At 33.1% G+C, this 22,419-nt stretch overlaps 2 protein-coding genes and 1 long non-coding RNA gene across 3 annotated transcripts; 2 read left to right on the plus strand and 1 right to left on the minus strand.

Annotated features, from left to right (window-relative positions):
• Window positions 1-1,743: 1,743 nt before the first annotated feature.
• Window positions 1,744-2,803, minus strand: LOC147506323 (uncharacterized). The gene is made up of 2 exons (XM_086605740.1): window positions 2,197-2,803; window positions 1,744-1,955 (listed from the first exon to the last, which is right to left on the minus strand). The coding sequence occupies exons 1-2, from the start codon at window positions 2,801-2,803 to the stop codon at window positions 1,744-1,746; spliced, it is 819 nt and encodes a 272-aa protein (XP_086461866.1).
• Window positions 2,804-8,953: 6,150 nt separating this feature from the next.
• LOC147506324 (uncharacterized) lies at window positions 8,954-10,527 on the plus strand. Its single transcript, XR_015220791.1, has 3 exons — window positions 8,954-9,337; window positions 10,077-10,191; window positions 10,385-10,527. It is a non-coding gene; the product is annotated as an uncharacterized LOC147506324 (long non-coding RNA).
• A 10,202-nt stretch (window positions 10,528-20,729) lies between these two features.
• LOC147506325 (F-box protein At4g12382-like) lies at window positions 20,730-21,338 on the plus strand. The gene has a single exon (XM_086605742.1). It carries the CDS (start codon window positions 20,730-20,732, stop codon window positions 21,336-21,338), a length of 609 nt encoding a protein of 202 aa, XP_086461868.1.
• The last annotated feature ends 1,081 nt before the right edge of the window (window positions 21,339-22,419 follow it).

Consider the following 22,419-nt stretch of genomic DNA (forward strand, 5'->3'; position numbering starts at 1 on the left):
GCGTATGAGCCGGCTTTTGGTCATGCAGGCAACCACTTAACCGGTGGATCGGTTCAAGCGCGTTTTCACATCATCCAACATGCGGTAAGTTTATTTCAAGGTTATTATGATCAACAATTGAGAATGAATGCTAGTGGTACTAATGCGGATGATACAATGTCACGAGCTCATACTATATTTTTAACTGTTCAAAAGGAACATTTTAAATTTGAGCATTGTTATTGGATTTTAATATTAAGTCCAAAATGGAATCATTTATATCAAGCTAGAAGTGATAGTAGTTCAAAAAAACAGAGAACCACTTCTAGTAGTGATGTTAGTGGTGGCATCAGTGGTGGATCAACCGCTAACAATATTGGAATAGCCAATATTTCGTTAGATGAAGAAAGTCAACCATCGAGGGAAGTGCCCGGATCAGAAAAACGGCCAAAGGGAAGAAAGTTTAAGAAAAGAGATGCTGATGAAGTTGCACACCAAATGGCACAAACTCTGGAGGAGGTCAGAGACAATCAACTTACAACTGCAAAATATCTGCAAGAACAAACAGAGCTAAAACGACAAATGTTCCTCTCAATGAAAAAGGAAAAAGAAGATGAAACATTGAGGCTTGAAGCACAGAAAGAACAAGATATCATGATGCTTGATCTAAGCAAGTTTAGCGGTATTCAACTGACATTTTGGGAAGCTAAGCAAGCAGCTATCTATCGTAAGTGGGTTGAACAAGAACAAGGTATTCCTGCTGCTCATTCTATTCCTAATTATCCAACCTCTTCTACTCCATGCATTCCAACCCCTCCTAGTCCATACATTCCAACCCCTCCTAGTCCAAACATTCCAACTCATTATTCTCAACCGTTTGGGTCTTTTTCTTCTTCTGGATCAACAAACAGTGCTAGTCAGTCTCGTGGTACGCAACTACGCTCTCCCAATCCATTTATGAGGGATGAAAATGAAGAATACGAAGATGATGATTTTTAGTTATAACGTTTTTAATTCCAAGTATGTTGTAACGTTTTTAATTCCAAATATGTTGTAACGTTTTTAATTTCAAGTATGTTGTAACGTTTTTAATTCCAAATATGTTGTAACGTTTTTAATTTCAAGTATGTTGTAACGTTTTTAATTCCAAATATGTTGTAACGTTTTTAATTCCAAGTATGTTGTAATGTTTTTAATTCTAAATATGTTGTAACGTTTTTAATTTCAAGTATGTTGTAACGTTTTTAATTTCAAGTATGTGCAAATCTTATTCAACAAATCACAATCTTATTTAAACAAAACAAACTTGATAAAATTACACTTAAAGAAAAATACGAAAGCACCAAAACTTGATGAAAGTACAGTTAACAGAAAATTCAACTAAGACAAATCAAACTTAAACAAACATGATGAAAGTACAGTTAATAGAAAATACATAAAGCACACTTAAAAAACACAGTTAACAAACTTAAACAAACTTATTAGTTGTTCCTTTGGTTGTGGCGTGCACCATAACGTGCCCAATGATGTTCAACCAGATCATTCTTCAATTGTTGATTAGTAGCTCCACAACGAATACTTAATGTCCTAGCTACCATGTTTTGCACAAACAGATGGTCATTACTCTGCATCTCAACTTCATGCCGCAACCGTTCATCTGAAGGTGGTTTCCACTTTGGAAGTTGTACATTACGTTCATTCTCAACAATCATGTTGTGAAGTATAATACATGTCTTCATTATACGGGATAGAGCTCCTCTCGTCCTAATCGACGAAAGCGTGCCCGCTAACAATTGCAAATCTAGTCTGTAAAACACCAAAACCACGTTCCACATCTTTACGAGCTGCTTCTTGTGCTTTTGCAAAATTAGTATCCATAGGAGTAGCAGGAGATGGGATTGTTTGAATCGAGTGTAGCCCATGGTCGATATATTCCATCGCAAGGTAGTAGCCCATATTGTAAGGATTGTTATTAACTTGATAAAACAATGGAGTGTTCCTCCGACTAAATTATCAAATAAATGAGAATTATCTAACACATTAAGATCATTACACGATCCGGCCATTCCAAAGTATCGTGCCAAAACCATAGCTCCCGGTCTACAACCGCTTCCAAAATCATTAAGCTTTTCTAGCATGGCCCAAATGAGTTCCATGCCACCGCGGTTGGACAATTTTTCCATACCCAGTGCATACAGTCTAAACTACCCAACATACCTGGCCAACCGCGTTCTTCACTTACTACAAGCAAACGTGTTACATCTTCTTCCGTTGGGCTTCTCAGGTATTGTTCTTCAAAACAGTTGACAACTGCATTGCAGAAATGATGAAGTGATTCTCGGGCCATACTCTCAGCAAGTTTTATCCAGTGATCCATTGAATCAGCTGGACAACCATAAGCAAGCATCTGTATTGCAGCTATCATTTTTACCAAACCCGAAACCCCAGGCAAACCAAGAGCATCACAAGAAAGCTTAAAATATGAATCAAAATTAGTGACAACTTCCAATATATTGTTAAAAAGTGGTCTTCTCATACGAAACCTACGACGAAACTTACCTGCTTTATAAGTTGGTCTATCAGCAAAATAATCAGCCACCAACCGTTCATGCGCACCAACACGATCGCGGTTAGTGTATTCTCTACCATCAACAGATCCACCCCATTTTGGTACAGATAAAGCATTGAAAGCCGGAATCATTGACGCCACTACAACTGCATCACTTTGCATTTGTTGAACGATTACGGTATTTTCATCATCATCGTCGAAAATTAGTTCACTTACTCTTTCGCACCAATTGCTATTATGACTACTAGAACCCATGACAAAATATAAAAAGTTTGATTGATGAGAGGAGATGAAGAAATGATGGATGCTTCAACTGTGATTCATCTGTGATATATAACGTAGAAAGTGGAGGGAAACAATGGGCGCGAAAATGGATTGGCGCTATAAAAATGGGGGGAATTGATGGACGGGACAACTTGTGCCGTTTATAAAAGAATCATGTCTGCACGGGACAACTTTAGCCGTGTGAAATGGAAACAAGAATTTTTCTTGTTTCGCGTTGGTATTTGATTCATTTTTGACTTTTTTGATTCCCTAAAAACGCTGATGTGTCACAATTGCAAATAGCAATGCGTTGATGATGCTCTTACCTCTTTTGATTCCAGTATATATTCTATAACGAACTAAAATGAATTGTTAAACACAATTTGAAAAAGTTAGTTTATATGGACAAGAAGTATTTGAAGTTAAGACTGATACCATCAGATCAAATAGAGAGTGGCAAGAATAGTATTGGTTACAAGAAATTATTCTTGCATAATTAAGAAAATTTGCAACATTTAAGATGATTTAAACATTAATCTAGTATGACATAAGAAAAATAAAATAAAAAAAATCTTTATTGCAAATGATTTTACCGATGTGGTGTTCCCTCTCTCTTGTGTGTGCAATTAGTTATTCTAGACATAGGGCTAGTCATCGAGCTACCTGAGTCGAGTATTGGCATGCTCAAGCTCGACTCACACATTTAGCGAACATGCTCGAGCTCGACTCGAACTTAACTTCGAGTTTAATATGGGGCTCAAGCTCGACTCGCTCAGTTGTACTAATAACTCAAGCTCGACTTGGCTCGACTCGTTTTGCACTACGAACAAAAAAAAAACTAGCAGTCGTAGTCACCCACTGTTTACCTTGAAGTTAAGAGATGCAATTGTGAAAACAACACAATTTGGCATGAATTTGATGTATACAGTATGATAAAACCACCACATATAAAACCTTTGATGATCTCCTTGCACACAATTTTTTTTTTAAAAATAACAATCTACAAAAGAAAAAAGCAAACCACCATATATAGTAACAAAACAAATTCTGCTTCATTAAATGAATCCATCATATGTATATGAAAAGAGAGAATACAATCTAAACGAATCAATAATCCTTTCTCCAAAATCTCAAGTACTAAATTTGTTAACGACATTACACAATAACAAAAGATAAAAAACAGATCCATAACCAAGCTAAACCCATTAGAACAAAAACACTTTTTACAACTTTTGATGGTTTTTGAGTTGAAGAAAGAGAATAAGTATGTTAGAAGAGAAGAGATGCGGCTGTTGAGTGTAGGGTTTGATTGTGCACAAGTTTAGTAGTTAGGGTCAATGGGTTATGTCTTTAAGTATGTTGGGGCGTTGGGCAAGTGGGTATGGGCCAATGGGATAGATTCATGGGCTGTGGACTTGCATATATAAATGATTTGATTGTGTATAGGCTTATAAAACGAGTAGCTCACGAGCTAATCAAGCTCGAGCTCGACTCGAGTAGCTAACGAGTAGCTTGTGAACTACTCGAGCTCGAACTCGAATTACTCGCCATCTAGAACGAGCTTTAAATTAAGCTCAAACTTGACTCATACTTTTGCGCGGACGAGTTTGAGTTGAGGCTTCGACGAGCTGAGCTCAAGTTACTTGCGAACCGCTCGAGTCGATGACCAGCCCTATCTAGACAGTACGTCCAAAGAAGCTTGTCCAAGTAATTTCAAAATTTGCTTTGGCGCTCCATACTCGGTTTCAAGTGAGTCAGGTTACCTTAACTCGGTTTTGCAAGAACTCGGTTACCAAATGGGCCTCATACTCCAAACTCGGTTTCTACTGTTTGTGAACTCAATTACCAAAATCAACCATTCGACTCGGCCAGTTTTTCCTCAAACCCGTCGCTTTCGAACTGGGTTTAGATGAGTCACATAAGAAATTTTGAAAATCCCGTTTTGGAGGTTCAAACCTTTAACCTCTATTGAAAAAACCAGCGCATGCTATCACCTATTCACCTACCAGTATACCAATGACTTATTTGTGCTTGTATTGGCTTATCTAAATTAAATAACTAGAATGTTGGTGTAAAAGGGAAAATATGTAATTCTATTTATTTTTTACTAGTTTTCTGGGCTCCAAAGTTTGTCTTCGGCCACTTTACATTGTGATATCTCAAGAAAGTGGAAGGGTAGAACTGCGGAACCTAAACTCAATTATTGTTATTTCCATATTTAGTACATAGCCATAAAGTTCGTTGTTTAAAGGCATATCTTTATATATATTATAGCTCTATCCTTTTTAATTGAAGAAGCGTTTTTAGAGTGTCTACTTGTCATGGCTAATTAAGAAAAAGTATGAAATAAAATATGAAACAAATATTTATTTTTATCTTTATATATATATATATATATATATATATATATATATATATATATATATATATATATATATATATATATATATATATATATATATATATTATAGTTATACCCTTATAGAGATTCCAATTTTTTCTAAACTCTATTATTAAATATAAAAAAGTATGATATAAATAAGAAAACAATCCCATCAATAGTTTCACAGACTCTCCAATTTTTCCTAAACACTATAGCTAATTACCAAAAAACTATCCCATCTAGAATTTCACCGAATCTCCAACTTTTCCTAAACAATATAGCTAATTACGAAAAATAAAATAGGAGACAAAAAACTAAATTGTTAAAAACAATAACTTCCACCGAAAACGATTTTCCTAAAACCCGTTCGATTTGATGCATCATTATATATATTATAGCTCTACCCTCTTCAATTGAGGAAGCGTTTTTAGAGTGTCCACGTGTCATGGCTAATTAAGAAAAAGTAGGAGATAAAATAGGAAACAAATATTTATTTTTATCCTTATATATATATTATAGTTATACCCTTATAGAGATTCCAATTTTTTTTTCTAAACTCTATTACTAAATATAAAAAAGTAGGATATAAATAAGGAAACAATCCCATCAATAGTTTGAGTGTTTGACAGACTTTCTAACTTTTCCTAAACATTATAGCTAATTACGAAAAAACTATCTCATCTAGAATTTCACCGAATCTCCAACTTTTCCTAAACAATATAGGTAATTACGAAAAAAAAAATAGGAGACAAAAACTAAATTGTTAAAAACAATAACTTCCACCGAAAATGATTTTCCTAAAACCCTTTCGATTTGATGCACCATCCACTGTGTGATTTAGACATTTATTCAGTTAAGAATTTAAAAAATCACAATTACGGCCACAATAATTATGATGTATTTCAATTCCTTAGATCTATATTATAGTTATACTCTCACCAGTCTATTTTTTAGAACACTCGCAGGGACTCCAGTTTTTTCTAAACTCTATTACTACTTATAAAAAAGTAGGATATAAATAAGAAAATAATCTCATCTAAAATTTCAGAGAGTCTCTAACTTTTCCTAAATACTATAACTAATTACAGAAAAATAATCTCATATAGAGTTTCACCGAGTCTCCAACTTTTCCTAAACAATATAGCTAATTACGAAAAAAAAATATGAGACAAAAAACTAAATTGCTAAAAATAATAGTTTCTACCGAAAACGATTTTTCTAAAACTCTTTCGATTTGATGCGTCATCCACAATGGGATTTAAACATTTATTCATAGTCAAGGATTCCAAAAATCACTATTCTGACCACAATAATTATGACATATTCCAATTAAATTTATAAATTTATATATTTTCAACACTATATATATTTGATGAGATTCAGTTAAAGTGGACATTGGGCTTAAATAAATTATATACCAAACCAAAACAAATTACATGTGGAAAATTAAATTATACAAAAAATAATATCACAAAATATATAATAGAAAATGAAAAAAAAAATAACGGCAAAATAATAATGACAAATATTGTAAAACATATATAATACTGAATGAAACTAATGTCAAAGAACAATTAATGGGAAACCAAAAACTGGATGCAAATGCATCGAACTAACCTAAAATAATATTTAACGAGAAATCGGAAACTGGATGCAAATGCAAGCATTAAACTAATCTTAAAAAGCAATTAATAAAAAATCGAAATATGGATACAACTGCATTAAACTAACCTCAAAGAATAATTAACGGTAAATCAAAACTTGGATGCAAATACATCAAACTAATATCAAAAAACAATTGTTGGGAAATTGGAAACTGGATGCAAATGCATTGAACTAACCTTCAAAGATTAAATTAACGGGAAATCGAAAACTGGATGCAATTGTATTGAACTAACCTCAAAGATAAATTAATTATAAATTGGAAACATGATGCAAATGTGTGTAACTAATCTTAAATAATAATTAACGGGAAATCGGAAACCGGATGCAACTACACTGAACTAATATTAAAAAATAAACTGGATGCAAATGTATTGAACTAACCTCAAGAAATAATTAACGGAAAATTAGAAACTGGATGCAAATTCATTAAATTAACCTCAAACAATAATTAACGGGAAATCGAAAACTATATGCAAAGGCAACCTTATCAAATAATAAACGAGAAATCAGAAACTGTATGCAAATGCATTAAACTAATCTCACATAATAATTAACAGGAAATCAGAAATTGGATGCAAATGCATTGAGCTAACCTCAAAGAACAATTAACAAGGAATTGAAAATTGGATGCAAATATATTGAACTAACTGCAAAGAATAATTAACGAGAAATCGAAAACTAGATACAACCGCATTGAACTAACCTAAAAAAAAATAACGGGAATCGAAAATTGGATTCAACTGCATTTAACTAACCTCAAAATATAAATAACGGAAAATCAGAAATTGAATGCAAATGCATTTAACTAACCTCACAACATATAGAAAACATAGTTGGATTATATGTTGTGAGAATGTCTCAATAAGTATAGTTTTGCATTAAGAATTGTGTTTATCTTTTCTCTTTCAGTATGATTGGTAACTCCTTGCTATTCAAGTAGTGTCAATATATATGAACTTCGCCTTATTAGGCAATCTCACAAAATTTCAATCAAACTTCTATTATCAACTTAACAAAACAAAGCTGCTTTCTGACTCGCGGTTGGAATGCATTTTCAGAGGCTATAAATCCAGGGCCACCATTCTGCCACGTGGATTAGGAATAAATGAAAAGTATTAATTGTGAAAACCCTTCGTGTTTCGTGTGCAAACATGAGTTATCACTTTCGCTATAATTAAATGCAACATTCACAACCTCTTCGATATCGTAACTCCCCTCATCATTCATTTGACCGATAATTTCCAAAAATACCGTAGCTCCCATTAGAAATGACCATTAAAGTAGTAATGGGTTCTTTGTTCCTATATAAAAGAAAAAAAATGATGGTATGATGTTGTTACCATTCTCTCTCCTAAGCTTCAATTCTTGCTGTAACCATCCGCCAGAAGAATTTCAGAACACAAGTGGAATTTACAGGTACTTAGTATTTGCCTCTGTTCAAACTTTGAGTGACGCATAACTCATTTGGTCCATAAATCCCGGCCTGTCATCCCTTATTATTTACCCTGTTTATTGTTTTTAACTCTACTGTTGTTCTTTGTTTCTGCAGAAAATTTCTTTGCTGATTAAAGTCGTTGACTCATTCTTGAGAAACACACAATCAAGGGACAATGGTTCCTTTTTTCGTTTGTTGATTTAATAATTAATGCAACACTTATGCCCAGTATGTAGTTCCTCAAATAATGACTTTGTTTTGTGTGTCACATACATTGTTTTTGATGAATTTGTATGGGCTTCATTTGTACTGTGAATTTGTGTTGCTTAGTGCATGCATAGTGTTTGACGAATTGCTTACTACCATCCTCCACAAAACCAACGTACATTAAACAAAGGTACGCAATGTAAGTACTTATAATAGTTGTTTTTTTCTTTAAAGATTTTGTATAATAAGTAATAGTGATTTCTGAAAATTACTTTTGTTTGTTTTTTTTTTTCAGTGATTTATCTCTTTAATTCTTAACTACCAAGAGATTGTTATCTTTTCAGTGATAGGAATATATGACACCACCATTTAGAAACATCATCATGAAAGGACAATCTAAATAGTGTTCAAACGCAAATGTGGAATGCCTGAATGACAAACAACATCACACCCACACCGAGATAACAGATTCGATGCAAAATAATAGGGGAAATATTTTTTTCTTAAATGGAGCAGCCAGGAACAGGAAAAATATTTGTCTACAACACAATTGCTGCAACTTGCCATAGTCAGGGTCATATTGTCATCAACAACACATCATCTTGAATTGCATCACTGTTGCTGTCTGGTGGCAAGACAACGCACTCGACTTTTTGCCTCCCGTTGGATATTATGGACAACACCTTCTACGGGTTTTCTAAAAAGTCCATACATGATGATGTTTTCAAGGAAGTTAGCTTGATAATGTCCGGAAACACCTTCTGAGGTCCCGATGCAGCACAGGCACCTTGTCGAAGCCGTTAAAAGAACAGAGATGTCCCGGAAAATTCAAATGGTAAACACTACATCCCTTTTAAGTTTCCTCTCAAGATTTTGTTTTCAATAGTTTGTGATATTTATTGTTTATATTAGATGTGAACAGTAACTATGCAACCTATCATATAGATTCACTTTTAACAGTTTAGCATTATCTGCAATGCCAATTTAATTTAGGCTCTCGATGGGTATTGCAAATAGTAGTGTTGCAGAACAGTTATGCATCATTGATGTTTAGTTTCTTGGCTTATGTAGTAGATGTTGATCAGCAAACTATATCATCTATATGAATGATATGTGTAGTTAATGGCAAAGTAGCATCACGTAATATGTAGGACATGTCAATGGCTTTATGTGTGTAGTTAAAATTTGATAATTACTAAGTGGTATTGAATGCATTTATATTAGTTATTAACTCATCTCGATTGAGTATGCAATTTGTTTGTGCAGTTGAATCTCTTCCTTTCTTGAAATTTGTACAACAAATGCATGAAACCATATAGATTGTCGTTTTTTCCTTTAATATATACTATTGATGATGACTGTGTTTTATTAAAAAATGTTCTTCTGTTCATTGTATTAACGACAATGGTCATCTTGGTACTTATACTATATCTATCTCTTCATACAAGTTAAATAATGAACAAAGGGAAAGAAAAAGGTGCAACATGAAAAGCATAGCCGTTTACCAAGGTATGACACAATTTATCAATTGTGTTCTCTTCTTAACAATGACCAATTTCAGGGTTTCTCTGCAGGTATTCTATTGCTCGATGAAATAAGCAAAGCAAAGTTAATTGCCATGAATACACTATTTAGGATACGAGTTTTATGATATGTGACAATTTGTTTGGAGATTGACCAGCTATGACGGTAAGACGGCAAACCCAATCAAATCTTAGTGCATTCAATTCCATTTTAGTCGTTAATTCAGTTCTAGCCACTTAGCATGTGCCACAGTGTTAATAAGAACTAAAAGACGCGTTTGATTCGAATATAAAGCGATATTCAATTCCAGTAGGACTATTGGTGACTGAAGTAGAGATATGTTTTTGCATATTTGCAGGGTCTTTGGCCAAGGTGTAGCTAGTTTAATGTGCTACTTATTGAAGATGCAAGGTAATTGATTCTGGGGTGGCTGAATAGATTGCGTTGAGGTGGTCATGCATATGGTCATAGTTATATTTAAAGAAGAATGTGTTAGTGTCAGATTTGAGTATGCTATTAGTTTGGCTTTTAGGTTTTATTCTGAACATTGCTGTAATATTCATGTTCAATTTTGCTTGGAGTAATAAATGTAATGTTTAAGGAGGCTTGCACAATGGGATCTAAAACGATGTGTCGTTCGCGGTACATCCACCGATTGTATTTTGTAGAACAACGCGCTTTGCTCTGTCATAAGGAGATGGTTTCTTTTGAAATAGATAATTAGTACAAAAAGCTTTTACAATCTGCATTTGAAGAGGATTTTAAAGCTCTTAGAGTCAACATTCAGGTAGGCTTTTTTCAAGGAGAGTCGGTAAATTACAGTCTCTAATTTTGTATGCAGGAAGAATGCGTCCCATTTCTTAGGTCACTTGATGACCCTTGCCTCCCAAGAATATGGTATGTATGTTGCGAACATTTTTGGTGTTGCTATGGGCCTTAGGCCCATAGTTTTTAGGCCCAACCTATTACAAAGCCTATAATTTAATTTTTGAGAGAGAGAGGGAGAGTGAGAGAACTGAGATGTGCTGGTGGAGTCTCTGAGTGAAAACTAAATGAGTGAGAAGTATAAGAAAAGAACATGTCGTAGAGAGCTATTAGTTTGAGCACAAGGTGTTTGAAGAAAGGTCTCAATGACAAGTGAATAAAAAACTTGCTCTTGAGGCCCAAGCCTAAGTGTGGGTTGATCACAAGGTGTTTGAAGAAAGTTCACAATGACAAGTAAAAGGAAATGTAAAAAAGAAATGTTCTTCTACTAAACGACCCATTGATAGGCGCTGAGCTTAAGGGTATCCCACTTCTAAGGTAGCCAATAAGTAAACCAGTTGCTATGTGGTGTCGTATTTCACTGCAGCGAGTTTTGTTGGGGTGTCATCATTAGCAATGTCATTTCTAAATGCACTAAAGAACCTCAATCTGGCCGATTATCCCACCTTTTATGTTTAGTCATGAATCCGTAATAAAATATGTAGATTTTTCTTAGCTAAGTGTTAAATCACATAGCTAAGTTTTAAATCACATAACTGGTAGTAGATTTTGTGTGTGAAACAAATACGACAATGGTTGAGGGTTTCAAAGTGTACGTTGACGTCTTAAAAGTTGAAAGTGTGAGGTAGATGATTTGAATGGTGTAATGATTTCACTTTGGGGATGATTAAACTTTTAGTAGGGTTATTTCTTAGTATGCAATTGGGAATTGGTTGTACCAAACACCAATAAGGCTTGGAAAGATTTCTATTAGAAGATGATGTCATGAGATGTGGAAATAGCTTGATTTGGGACTCCTTCTCCTAAATTATAGGTTATTATGTGCACTATAGGTTTTAGACATTGTTTGCACTCTCAAATGAGAAATATTTTAAGGCGGAATATTATATGCAAAGTAGCATCACATAATATGTAGGACGTGTCAATGGCTTTAGGTGTGTAGTTAAAATATGATAATTACTAAGTGGTATTGAATGGATTTATATTAGTTATTAACTCATCTCGATTGAGTATACAATTTGTTTGTGCAGTTGAATCTCTTCCTCTCTTGAAATTTGTACAACAAATGCATGAAACCGTATGGATTGTCGTTTTTTCCTTTAATATATATTATTGATCATGACTGTGTTTTATTAAAAAATGTTTTTCTGTGCATTGTATTAACGACAATGGTCATCTTGGTACTTACATTGTATCTATCCCTTCATACAAGTTAAATAACAAACAAAGGGAAAGAAAAAGGTGTAACATGAAAAGCATAGCCGTTTACCAAGGTATGGCACAATTTATCAGTTGTGTTCTCTTCTTAACAATGTCCAATTTCAGGGTTTCTCTGCAGGTTTTCTATTGCTCGATGAAATAAGCAAAGAAAAATTAATTGTCATGAATACACTATTCAGGAGATGAGTTTTATGATACGTGACAATTTGTTTGGAAATTGACCAGCTATGACAGTAAGACGGCAAACTCAATCAAATCTTAGTGCATTCAATGTATACTTGACATGACTATTTATAAGCATTTCATTGCTCTTTTAGTGAAGAAGTTTAGAGTTAATCACTCTCTTTCACTGTCATTGTTTGCAAATTAAAATCAATTCCCAGTGGTGGACTTCACATTCTCAACAGGTATTAACTCTTACATCTTCTTCTTCCTCAGATTGTGTTTTTCATCTTATGGGTGAATCATATTTTAAAAAAACTTTGGTTATCGGAATCGTATATCACTATTTAAAACTTTGCTTAATAGTTCCTCCGAATAATGGCCCTTTTGGTCAATGTCTAATCCATACCAAATGGCCTTGGATTTTTAGGTTTTGCTTTGTGTCTTTTGCATTTCATTTTTGAAGCTTTGGTTTTGAATCGCATACCAAATTAGCTTTGCTTCATTGTTGTTGTGTCATCATCCCTAATCATTTATTTATACCCATAGCGATTGCTTGGTAGTTCGTTTGGTCGAACTGCATTTTCACATTTCTAACATTGTTTAATTATAAATTTTACATTTGTTTCGAGTTTTGTAATGGAAAAGCATGAAGTTCTTCTTCCGAATTAATTTGTTTCTTCCTTCGTTCTTATTGTTTAAAGCCGCTAACTTTTTTGGTCGCTTTAAGTTTTTAACTTCAAGTATGCCGAGCAAGTTGAAGCACAAAGGTGATTGAAGTCATGGTATGCCTGAAATTGTTGATTGGTGTTACTGTGTGCACATTCTTTAAAATGTGTTGTATATTTGTACATATATATTTATCGCTTAATGTGTTTTAAGTTTGTCATTCCATTTTACTCTGTAGAGAAATGTAGAAATGTATCGGGCAACAATTCGTGACAAAGTTCGAACTCAAATAATTAGAGAAGTCGAGGTATGTGTATTATTCTTATCACCATTACTGTTTAGGAGGCATCCGCCCCAGACTTGCAACTTCATCGATCAACAATCACACTACCCACCTTTTTTTTTAATTACACAAAGTTTGAGGCCGAAATTCATCGATCAAGGTTAAGGAAGCAACTTCAAACTAAAGTTGTGAAAGAAATGAGGGTACAAGTATATTTTTGGGGTATGCGTATAATTTTTTTTACTAGCAAATTTGTTTTTGCAGCATGTCTTAATTTATTTTCTAGTTCAACAAGCAATGGTGAGGTAGAAACTTCGACCTCAAACTGTTAATGAAACCATGGTGCGTATATCTTCTTCCACGATTAAAAAAAATAATAATTGTGGATTTTTTTTAATGAATCTTTATATATATATATATATATATATATATATATATATATATATATATATATATATAGCCCCTTTTGGGGCTTGGCGAGGGTGTCCATGTCATAGGGGGATTATGAGAAATCAGAAGAAAAAAAAACAAAATATATAGAGAATTCACGGCTAAAACCCACCGCACCTCGGCTCTTTCCAAAACCCAAACAATATTTAATCTTCTTCTCCCCTTCAAATTCTATTTTTGAAGTTCTTACAACGCCAATTGTTTATAGTCTTATTTTGCAACTATTGCATAGGTTTGGTAGCATAACAGGTCATTAATATTGTAGTATCCTTGAGTAAATTTTGTTGGCGCATCATCTTATAGTATAGGTTTGTTGCTGCAACATATTGGTCTTCAAGATTTTGTTCATGTATGCACTGTATTGTCCAAATTTCTGTTTCATTTAATTTGGTTGTTTTGGCAAATTCACGAGTAATGATAGCAGCGGGATTTTCTTTAGATTTATGCACGTGAGATTCCATAGTTGCAATTTCTTGCCTTGCTTTGTTCAGTCCAAACACGCCAGGTATTTTTTTTTCTTGGAAAATTATATTAAATCACGCGTAGTTGTACAATCTATTTCATTCACCTTTATCTTCATATATATATGATCAAAACTAGCCTTTCCACCATTCCATTCACAAAATATGTATAGTTTTGATTAGAAATAGCAAATGGTTGAAATATTAAATATCGTTATGAAGATATAGTGGAATTTTGAAAAAGTATGAAATGGAAAGTTTCAGTTGAATAGCATGTGAATAACTAAGCATTTTGACTGTACAAAAATACAATGAAATTGGACATGATGCTGTATCAGTTTACTACATGGATTTGTGTGAGATCATTTAAGGATAGTTTCGCCAAGAACAACTATAATCAATTATGCCACCCTTTAGTTACCTACCTTCCCAAACTCCTTGCTATAAATGTTTTTTTTTCATGCGCTAGCTAACTCACTTTATACTATAAAAAATGGGTTGCTTTATTATTCCCTAGAAAGACCTTAATTTCTTGAACGCCATTGAGAACATTTAAAAAAAATTCACTATTTTCTTAGTTAAGTGCATTGTGTATTCTTGAGTGATCTCTAATTTCCTTATACAAATTAATATGGGTTAAAATCAGTTGGTCATGAGTCTAATAATTGCAATAGAGCAAGCTCCACCATCCCTAAATGGTCTCATCTTTGTGCTCTTTGCACCCTCTCAATAGGAATAGGAAATTGGTTAACACTTTCTCCAAGCTTCTTACAGGTTACGTTTTGGATTATTTTTCTTTATTTCTAATGTGGTGTTTTCATTTGATAAAATTTTGTCAAGTCTATTAATATGATTAGGTTTTGAGGGTTTCTCATGTCCTTGGGCTGATATTTGTTCCCAGCTAAAGCTTTAATTTCGATTAAGTTATAGGCTTATAGCTCTAGGTAGACACGTCCTAAATATTTCGAGTGATTGCCTTAAGCACAAAGAATTGATCCTGTCTGGCTCAATGTGTTAGGATGGTGCCAAAAGAAGCAACGAATATTTCCTTGATAGAAAAAACAAAGTTGAGTTGCTTGGTAACTTATTGTTTATTCTTTGATGCAAATCTTTTTCTTTAATTTGAGTTATAAATTTAAACCTTATTATGTTAAACATCTCTCTTTCCCATCCCTCCCTCTATGTATTTTTGCAGCTATAGGGATGGTATTTGAACTCGATTGTGTTAATTGGTGGATTTATGGTGCTCTGCTATTTAGAGGGTATAAGGAATTTCAGCATGCGCTACGTATGTCAACTTGATAAGGCTTTCAAGTTTCAATGATGTAGTTTAGTAAACCATGTAGAAGTGAAAGGTTAAGCTTTTCTCAAAATGGAGAGTTTCGCTCAAGGTTTTAAAAATTGAAGTCTAAAACCAAGAAGCTCCTACTTTGTAATGCTTATTATCTGGTATAAATAGCATATGAACCTTGAAAACTATGTTGGCTTCTTTGAACTTGAAATGGAACTATTTCCTTAACTATTTTCCCTCAATCCTTATATTTTAGTTTCTATTTATCCTAAACTTTACAAACATTTATTTTAGGTTGTATACATAATAATTCAAAGACTACATGCTTTCAAAGCATTTACATATTACCAAATGAATAGATGGACTTGCATAATCTTGCTTTTTTTTTTTGCGATAAAGAATCTTACATCATCTTGCTGAACAACTATATTTGATCAGTTGATTAAAAAATGTCCAAATTAGTTCTCATTATCAAATTAGGCCCAAGTCGAGACTTAGCATAAATTTGCCGTGGATATATAATCTAAAATATTTCGTGCCGTAGGCACGGGCATTAACTAGTTAAACAACAAAATGAAGTTGGAAAGTTTTATCAAATGTGAGTTTTTTTTTTAATGGAGAGTGAGGTTTTCACGTTATAAGAAATTTGGATGAGTGATCAATATAATATTAATATATAATAGTTATGCATATTTGTAAATATTTTTTAGAATAATTAATATAACAATACCCATTCATAGATAATCTTTGCAGATTCCACATAGTGAGTCATGCATAATTTAAAGAATAATTAATGGGAAATCAGAAACTGGATAATCTTTGGTGATCCAACATAGTAAATCAAATATAATTATTTTTTATGTCATGTTTGCAAGGACACTACAAATGGATTAGTAGAAGAATTGGTATTACACACCACATTGGATAATTAAAAGGAAATCGAAAACTGGATTCAAATACATAACTGAGCTCAAAGAATAATTAACGAGAAATTGAAAACTTTATACAAATGCAATAAACTAAACTTAAAAAGTAATTAACTAGAAATCGGAAACTGGATGCAATTGCATTAAACTAACGTCATAGAATAACTAACGGAAAATTAGAAATTGGATGCAAATCCTTGAGAAATATTTAATGGGAAATCGTAAACGGTATGCAAATACATCAAACAAACTTCAAATAATAATTAATGGGAAATCAGAAACTGGATGCAAATGCATTGAACTAAACTCAAAAAATAATTAAGAGAAAATCAAAAATCGAATGCAACTGCATTGAACTAACCTCATAGAATAATTGGTTGGAAATCAGAAACTAAATGCAAATATGCATTGAAATATCCTCAAAGAATAGTTAACGGAAAATCAGAAATCGGATGGAATTGCATCGAACTAACCTCAAAGCATAAATAATAGATTGGATACAAATGCATTGAACTAACCTCAAGAAATAATTAACGGGAAATCGAAAACTGGATGCAAATTCATTGAAATAAGCTCAAACAATAATTAATTAGGAATCGGGAACTAGATGCAAATGCAATCTTATCAAATAATAAACGAGAAATAGGAAAATGGATGCAAATGCATTAAACTAATCTCACAGAATAATTAACTAGAAATCAGAAACTGGATGCAAATGTATTGAACTGACCTTAAAGAACAATTAACATGAAATTGAAAATTGGATGCAAATGTATTGAAATAACCGCAAGTAATAATTAACGAGAAATCGGAAACTGGATGCAATTGCATTGAACTAACCTTAAAAAATAAATAATGAGAATCAGAAATGGGATGCAACTGCATTCAACTAACCTTAAAATATAAATAACGAAAAATCAGAAACTGGATGTAGATATATTGAACTAATCTCAAAGAGTAATTAACGGGAGATTGGAACCTGGATACAAATGCATTGAAATAATCTCAAAGACTAATTAACGAAACATCAAAAACTGGATGCAACTGTACTGAATTAACCTTAATGAATAACTAACGAGAAATTATAAAGTGGATGCAATTTCACTGAACTAACTTCAAATAATAATTAATGGGAAATCGGAAACTTGATGGAACTGCATTGAACTAACATCAAAGAATAATTAATGAGAAATTAGAAACTGAATGCAATGTACTACATTGAACTAACCTCAAAGAATAATTAATGGAAAATCAGAAACTTGATGCAAATGCATTGAACTAATAACCCTAAAACATATTTGTATTATATGTAGGGAGAATAAATGTCTCGACAAATATAGTTTTGCATTTTAAGAAGTGTTTATCATAATTTTTTTTTATTATGATTAAGAATGTCATGCTATTCAAGTAGTTTCAATATTATCTTCGTCACATTGGACATTCTCACAAAACTTCAATCAAACTTCTATTATTAAACCTAACAACAAAAAGAAGTCAATGAGTTTTATCAAGATTTGATGCTTCCTTTTTATAGAGAGTGGTGCAAAAAATTTGAATAACTAATTAATATAATTTTCATATCTCATAGTTATGCATAGTTGCTAATATTTTTTACAATAATTTAATATAATGACACCCGTTCGTAGGACGGGGTCGAAAGCTAGTTAATTATTAAAGCTTAACCACATAGTTCAGGATTTCAAAGTTTCAAAAACCAAAAATGCCTACCAGAATTCCAATATATTCCAAGCAAAATTTGGAATCTAAAGTTAAGTTCACTGATTATTTATCCCCCCAAGAAGATTGAATTCCCAAATTCCTTTATAAATCACAAATTATGGTTCAACATTCTAAAACACTAATAAATCAATTACAGGTGCTAGTTAGGGGTAGGTTTCTCTTTTTCCATTTCTCCTCCATCTTCTGTCTTTCATAAATTAATTTCTTATTGATGAAAAGAAATTTCGATAATTCTATTCATATTTCTCACTTTTTCCCATTGAAAAAAAAAAAAAAAAAAAACATTTAAGAGATATTATGAACCATCAAAATGAAGAAGAACAAAAGTTCCACAACTGCATACTATAACATTCTTGCCGATTCAACCAAGGAGAATATCTCATTTAATACTTACGCAAACAAAACAGATCTACTTTATATATATATATAAAGTAGATCTGTTTAATACTTACGCAAACAAAACAGATCTACTTTATATATATATATATATATATATATGCATCTTAATTTTGTTGACGAAACAAACACAACCTGCTTTAAAGTACCCCATAGCAATCCACTGTATTCACCATTGATTTTTAATTTCTTTGGAATCCATTTATGTACGTCTGCATGTATCCCTGGCTGCCTCCAAATATCTCGGATACCTTCATATAAAATAATATAAAATGGATAAGTCAATTTTACATAAATATTATTGTTGGAAAATCTAAGTGAGAATAGAAAGTAGTCCTATATATAAAAAAGATGATGTATGTGAACAATTTTAAGAAGTTGGTCTAGTGGTATACATTTTGGAATCCAAGTTGGATGTGGAGGGTTCAAAGTTCAAACCCTCCCCAACAAAATAGACATAAGAATATATTAAATATTCTATGGTCTATGATTAGGGTTTGGGGCTTGCGGGACTTGGACTTGAACTTGCATGGTTGGGACTTAGTTTTTATTTTCGGATATCATAGCCAATTATCAAATAACACCATTATAATTGGAGGTGTATTACAGTGTATTATATTACACCATTTGAACAACCTTTTTACAATGAATGATGAATGTATAATGAATGTATATATATATATATATATATATATATATATATATATATATATATATATATATATTTTTCAACTTAGAGGATAAAATATTTCAAAAAAAAAAATAATAATTAACTGAACAACTCTCCATACCTCAAATTTCTTCAGTTGGTGAACAGACTGTGGCACATTGAAATGAGTTCCACAATAGATATCAGCAAGAAGCACAATTGGCACACCGCGAAACTGCATGGCAAGACCTAAAATATTCTTCAAATCATCCTCGGTTGCCCACTCCCTGATTTCATTACAATTGTTCAATTTAGTGTTATAGCTTTCCCTCACTATGTAGTGAGGATCCATAAGACCTCTACTTACATCCTCGTATCCTAGTTTGGCACGTGGTACAAACTCTTCTGCATTCACATTCCAAATATGTTTTTCTTTGTCCATTTTAGTTCAATCAGTCAAGAGATCTGTGTGTCAAAACTCAAAGGAAAAATTATACATAAGATCGGGCTTACAAATAAGTAGTAAAAACAATAACAAAAGTGGCATTGAAATATAATAAAATTATACCCCAAAATGAACCACCCACAAGTTTGTACCAGATTATAATAATTAAACCAAATATTCGAGTAAATTTAGTTGAGATGTAAAGGGAAGCTATATGTATCATAACTTGTTTGAGTATTAAATACAACAAACCACAAATTAGTATTTTGTTCCTTGACAAAAAATAGACTACATTTTGTGAGCCTGGTGAAATTTGAATACTGGTGTGTAACAATGATTGGATGTACATGCAGATGCAGATGTAATAAGTATGTAGCACCTAGTTAACTTGAGTCGTCCTAATAAGAAAAATCAACATAAGCCTAAGTTTAATGATAACTAAGAAAGATGTAAAACAAAATCCGCTAGCTGGTTCGATTGGAGGGGAAAGACAGATGTAAAATAGAATCAAGACATTAACGACAAACTAACCTGGAGGAGAGACGCTAGTCTAAACAGGAGAGGTCTGTGTGCGAAACAGAGAACAAACCACTTTCTTTTCTTCAGAACCATATATAGACCATATACATGCATATGACCCTGCTATTACTATTATAAAAAAAAAACAAGTGAAATGGCAATGTTGACCTTTTCTTCTTTCCTTTTTAGCTCTTTCACTTAACCGTCTTGACGTGCACTCATTAGGAACAAAATAAGGCCATCCTTAAAATTTCAAGATATAAGGGATCCATTCGTGATGCCCTAAGTTCTAATCTTACATGATTTCCAACTCTTTACGTCTCCTAGAGTCTAGAGAGATATTCGTAAGTACATACGTTGATTTATTTGTAGACTTGCGCACATGTTGTTGGTATCGCACAACTAGCTAGGTTCATACGTCACGAAACCGATTCCATTGTTATTTATATAAACATATGTTGATTTGATTGTAATAAAAGGATTGAACTTGCAAAATTGTACTACTCAATGGATGAACAGGCGGCCTACTCCTTTTGGTGCGAACTTCCACCAGACGTTCTATGGTTGATCATAAACCTGACGGGTTTCATTGGCTTCCATTGTGTATCAGCAGTCTGCAACAGTTGGAGATCAGTTTGCAAGAGTTATTGCAAAGTTAGTGGTTACCCTCCCATGCCTAGTGATCCAATCCCATGGTTTGTGACGAATAGTAATGGTAAGTCTGTAGTTGAAATTTATCGTCCGTCAATTAACAAAACCTACAAGATTGATCTACCTGAGCTAAGAGACACCAATTGCCTTCACTCCAAAGATGGATGGATGTTGCTACGTAATTATAGTAATGATACCTATTTTTTACTTAACCTTTTTACTGTTGATAAAATCTACCTACCCCTGTTGAGGGTTACTGACTGGTTCCGTGGAACCTTCTCAACCATCTTGAAATGCCCTAATGTTGTGATTCTAATCAAATATGATATTCAAACAGCCACGGGAGAATTATATGTGTGGAAGAGTGGAAGTAATATTTGGAAAACTCATCAGCTTGATCTCGATTACATAGGAGATAGTACCTGGATATGTGATGATCAATTCTACTGCTATTATGTCTTTTGACAGTGATCTCAATTTTAAGAGAAGTGAGGATTATAGTAGAAAGATTAGTTTTACATTCAACCTGACCTTATGTGAGAATGAACTTTTTGCTTTTTCAAGGCTTAATTCAGATGCAGTTATTTCTGATGTTTGCAAGTTCGAGTGTTTTACAATGGATTGGTTTAAAGTTGAGGCTACCAACTTTATTAACTTCAAGGGGTTTTATCATAATCATAATAATGGCTTTATGGTAAGGGACCAATCGATTAAGGAGTTGTTAATCAATAACTTGACGAATCATGGCTGCTAGATGAGAACAAAGGGCGGACAAGTCGTTGTCTTTGTTAATGACCACACTCAGACTTGGGTAAATGTTTGATGGACTTTTAATTACAGCACTCCGTGTGAAGTTGCAGTAGGCAAAGTGTGGTTTTTTATTTAGTAGAAAAAGTATGTGAGTTTTTACTCAATTTTTGTTTATCTTTACATGGCCATTGGCCATGATTTTATGATATATTCAATATTTTCCGGGAAGAATAAAGATTAACTTATATATCAAATCTAATATCTAGCGTTTTTCAACATATTTGTGCCTGAAACAAAGCCCATATCACGCACTGAGCTTTCTTTTTTGCCAAGTCTGCCTACTACGCAAAACTCACCTATTGGGTAATGTTTATAGGTACATTCCACAGTAACAGAATGCCCACCATAGTTGGGAGAAGTTAGTCACCTGTTGGTGTTACACAACTAATGAAATCCTCGAACAAAAGAATTATGTAGGTGTTACGCAACTATTGAAACCTCGAACAAAAGAATTATGTAGAAGAATCGTTTTGATGTGTTAATTCCAGTGAATGATCCCTGGCGCCTTTGTAACCACTTTTTCAAGATGTACATTTCGACAATATCACAAAAGTCAAATTAACTTGAGCACGTGACCGCTAAAATGTGCACCATATGTAAACCTAAGAGCATCTCTTGAAGATGTGTCCATTCTCTTATTCTCCACTTCTTCCCGCTCATACCTGCAAATATTCAACTACAGAGAGATATCGACCTTTACATCGATATCTCGATATTTAAAGAATCATTAGGGCTA

Source organism: Coptis chinensis, chromosome 4 (assembly GCF_015680905.1).
Source record: "Coptis chinensis isolate HL-2020 chromosome 4, ASM1568090v1, whole genome shotgun sequence".
Lineage (NCBI taxonomy): Eukaryota > Viridiplantae > Streptophyta > Magnoliopsida > Ranunculales > Ranunculaceae > Coptis > Coptis chinensis.

Excerpts from the sequence above, each read along its gene's own strand:
- LOC147506323 (XM_086605740.1), bottom strand. The coding sequence starts at position 2,803 with ATGGGTTCTAGTAGTCATAATAGCAATTGGTGCGAAAGAGTAAGTGAA. Across the intron at positions 1,956-2,196 it reads TGAAGAACGCGGTTGGCCAG|TTAATAACAATCCTTACAAT; the intron begins GTATGTTGGGTA and ends TGTTTTATCAAG.
- LOC147506325 (XM_086605742.1), top strand. The coding sequence starts at position 20,730 with ATGGATGAACAGGCGGCCTACTCCTTTTGGTGCGAACTTCCACCAGAC.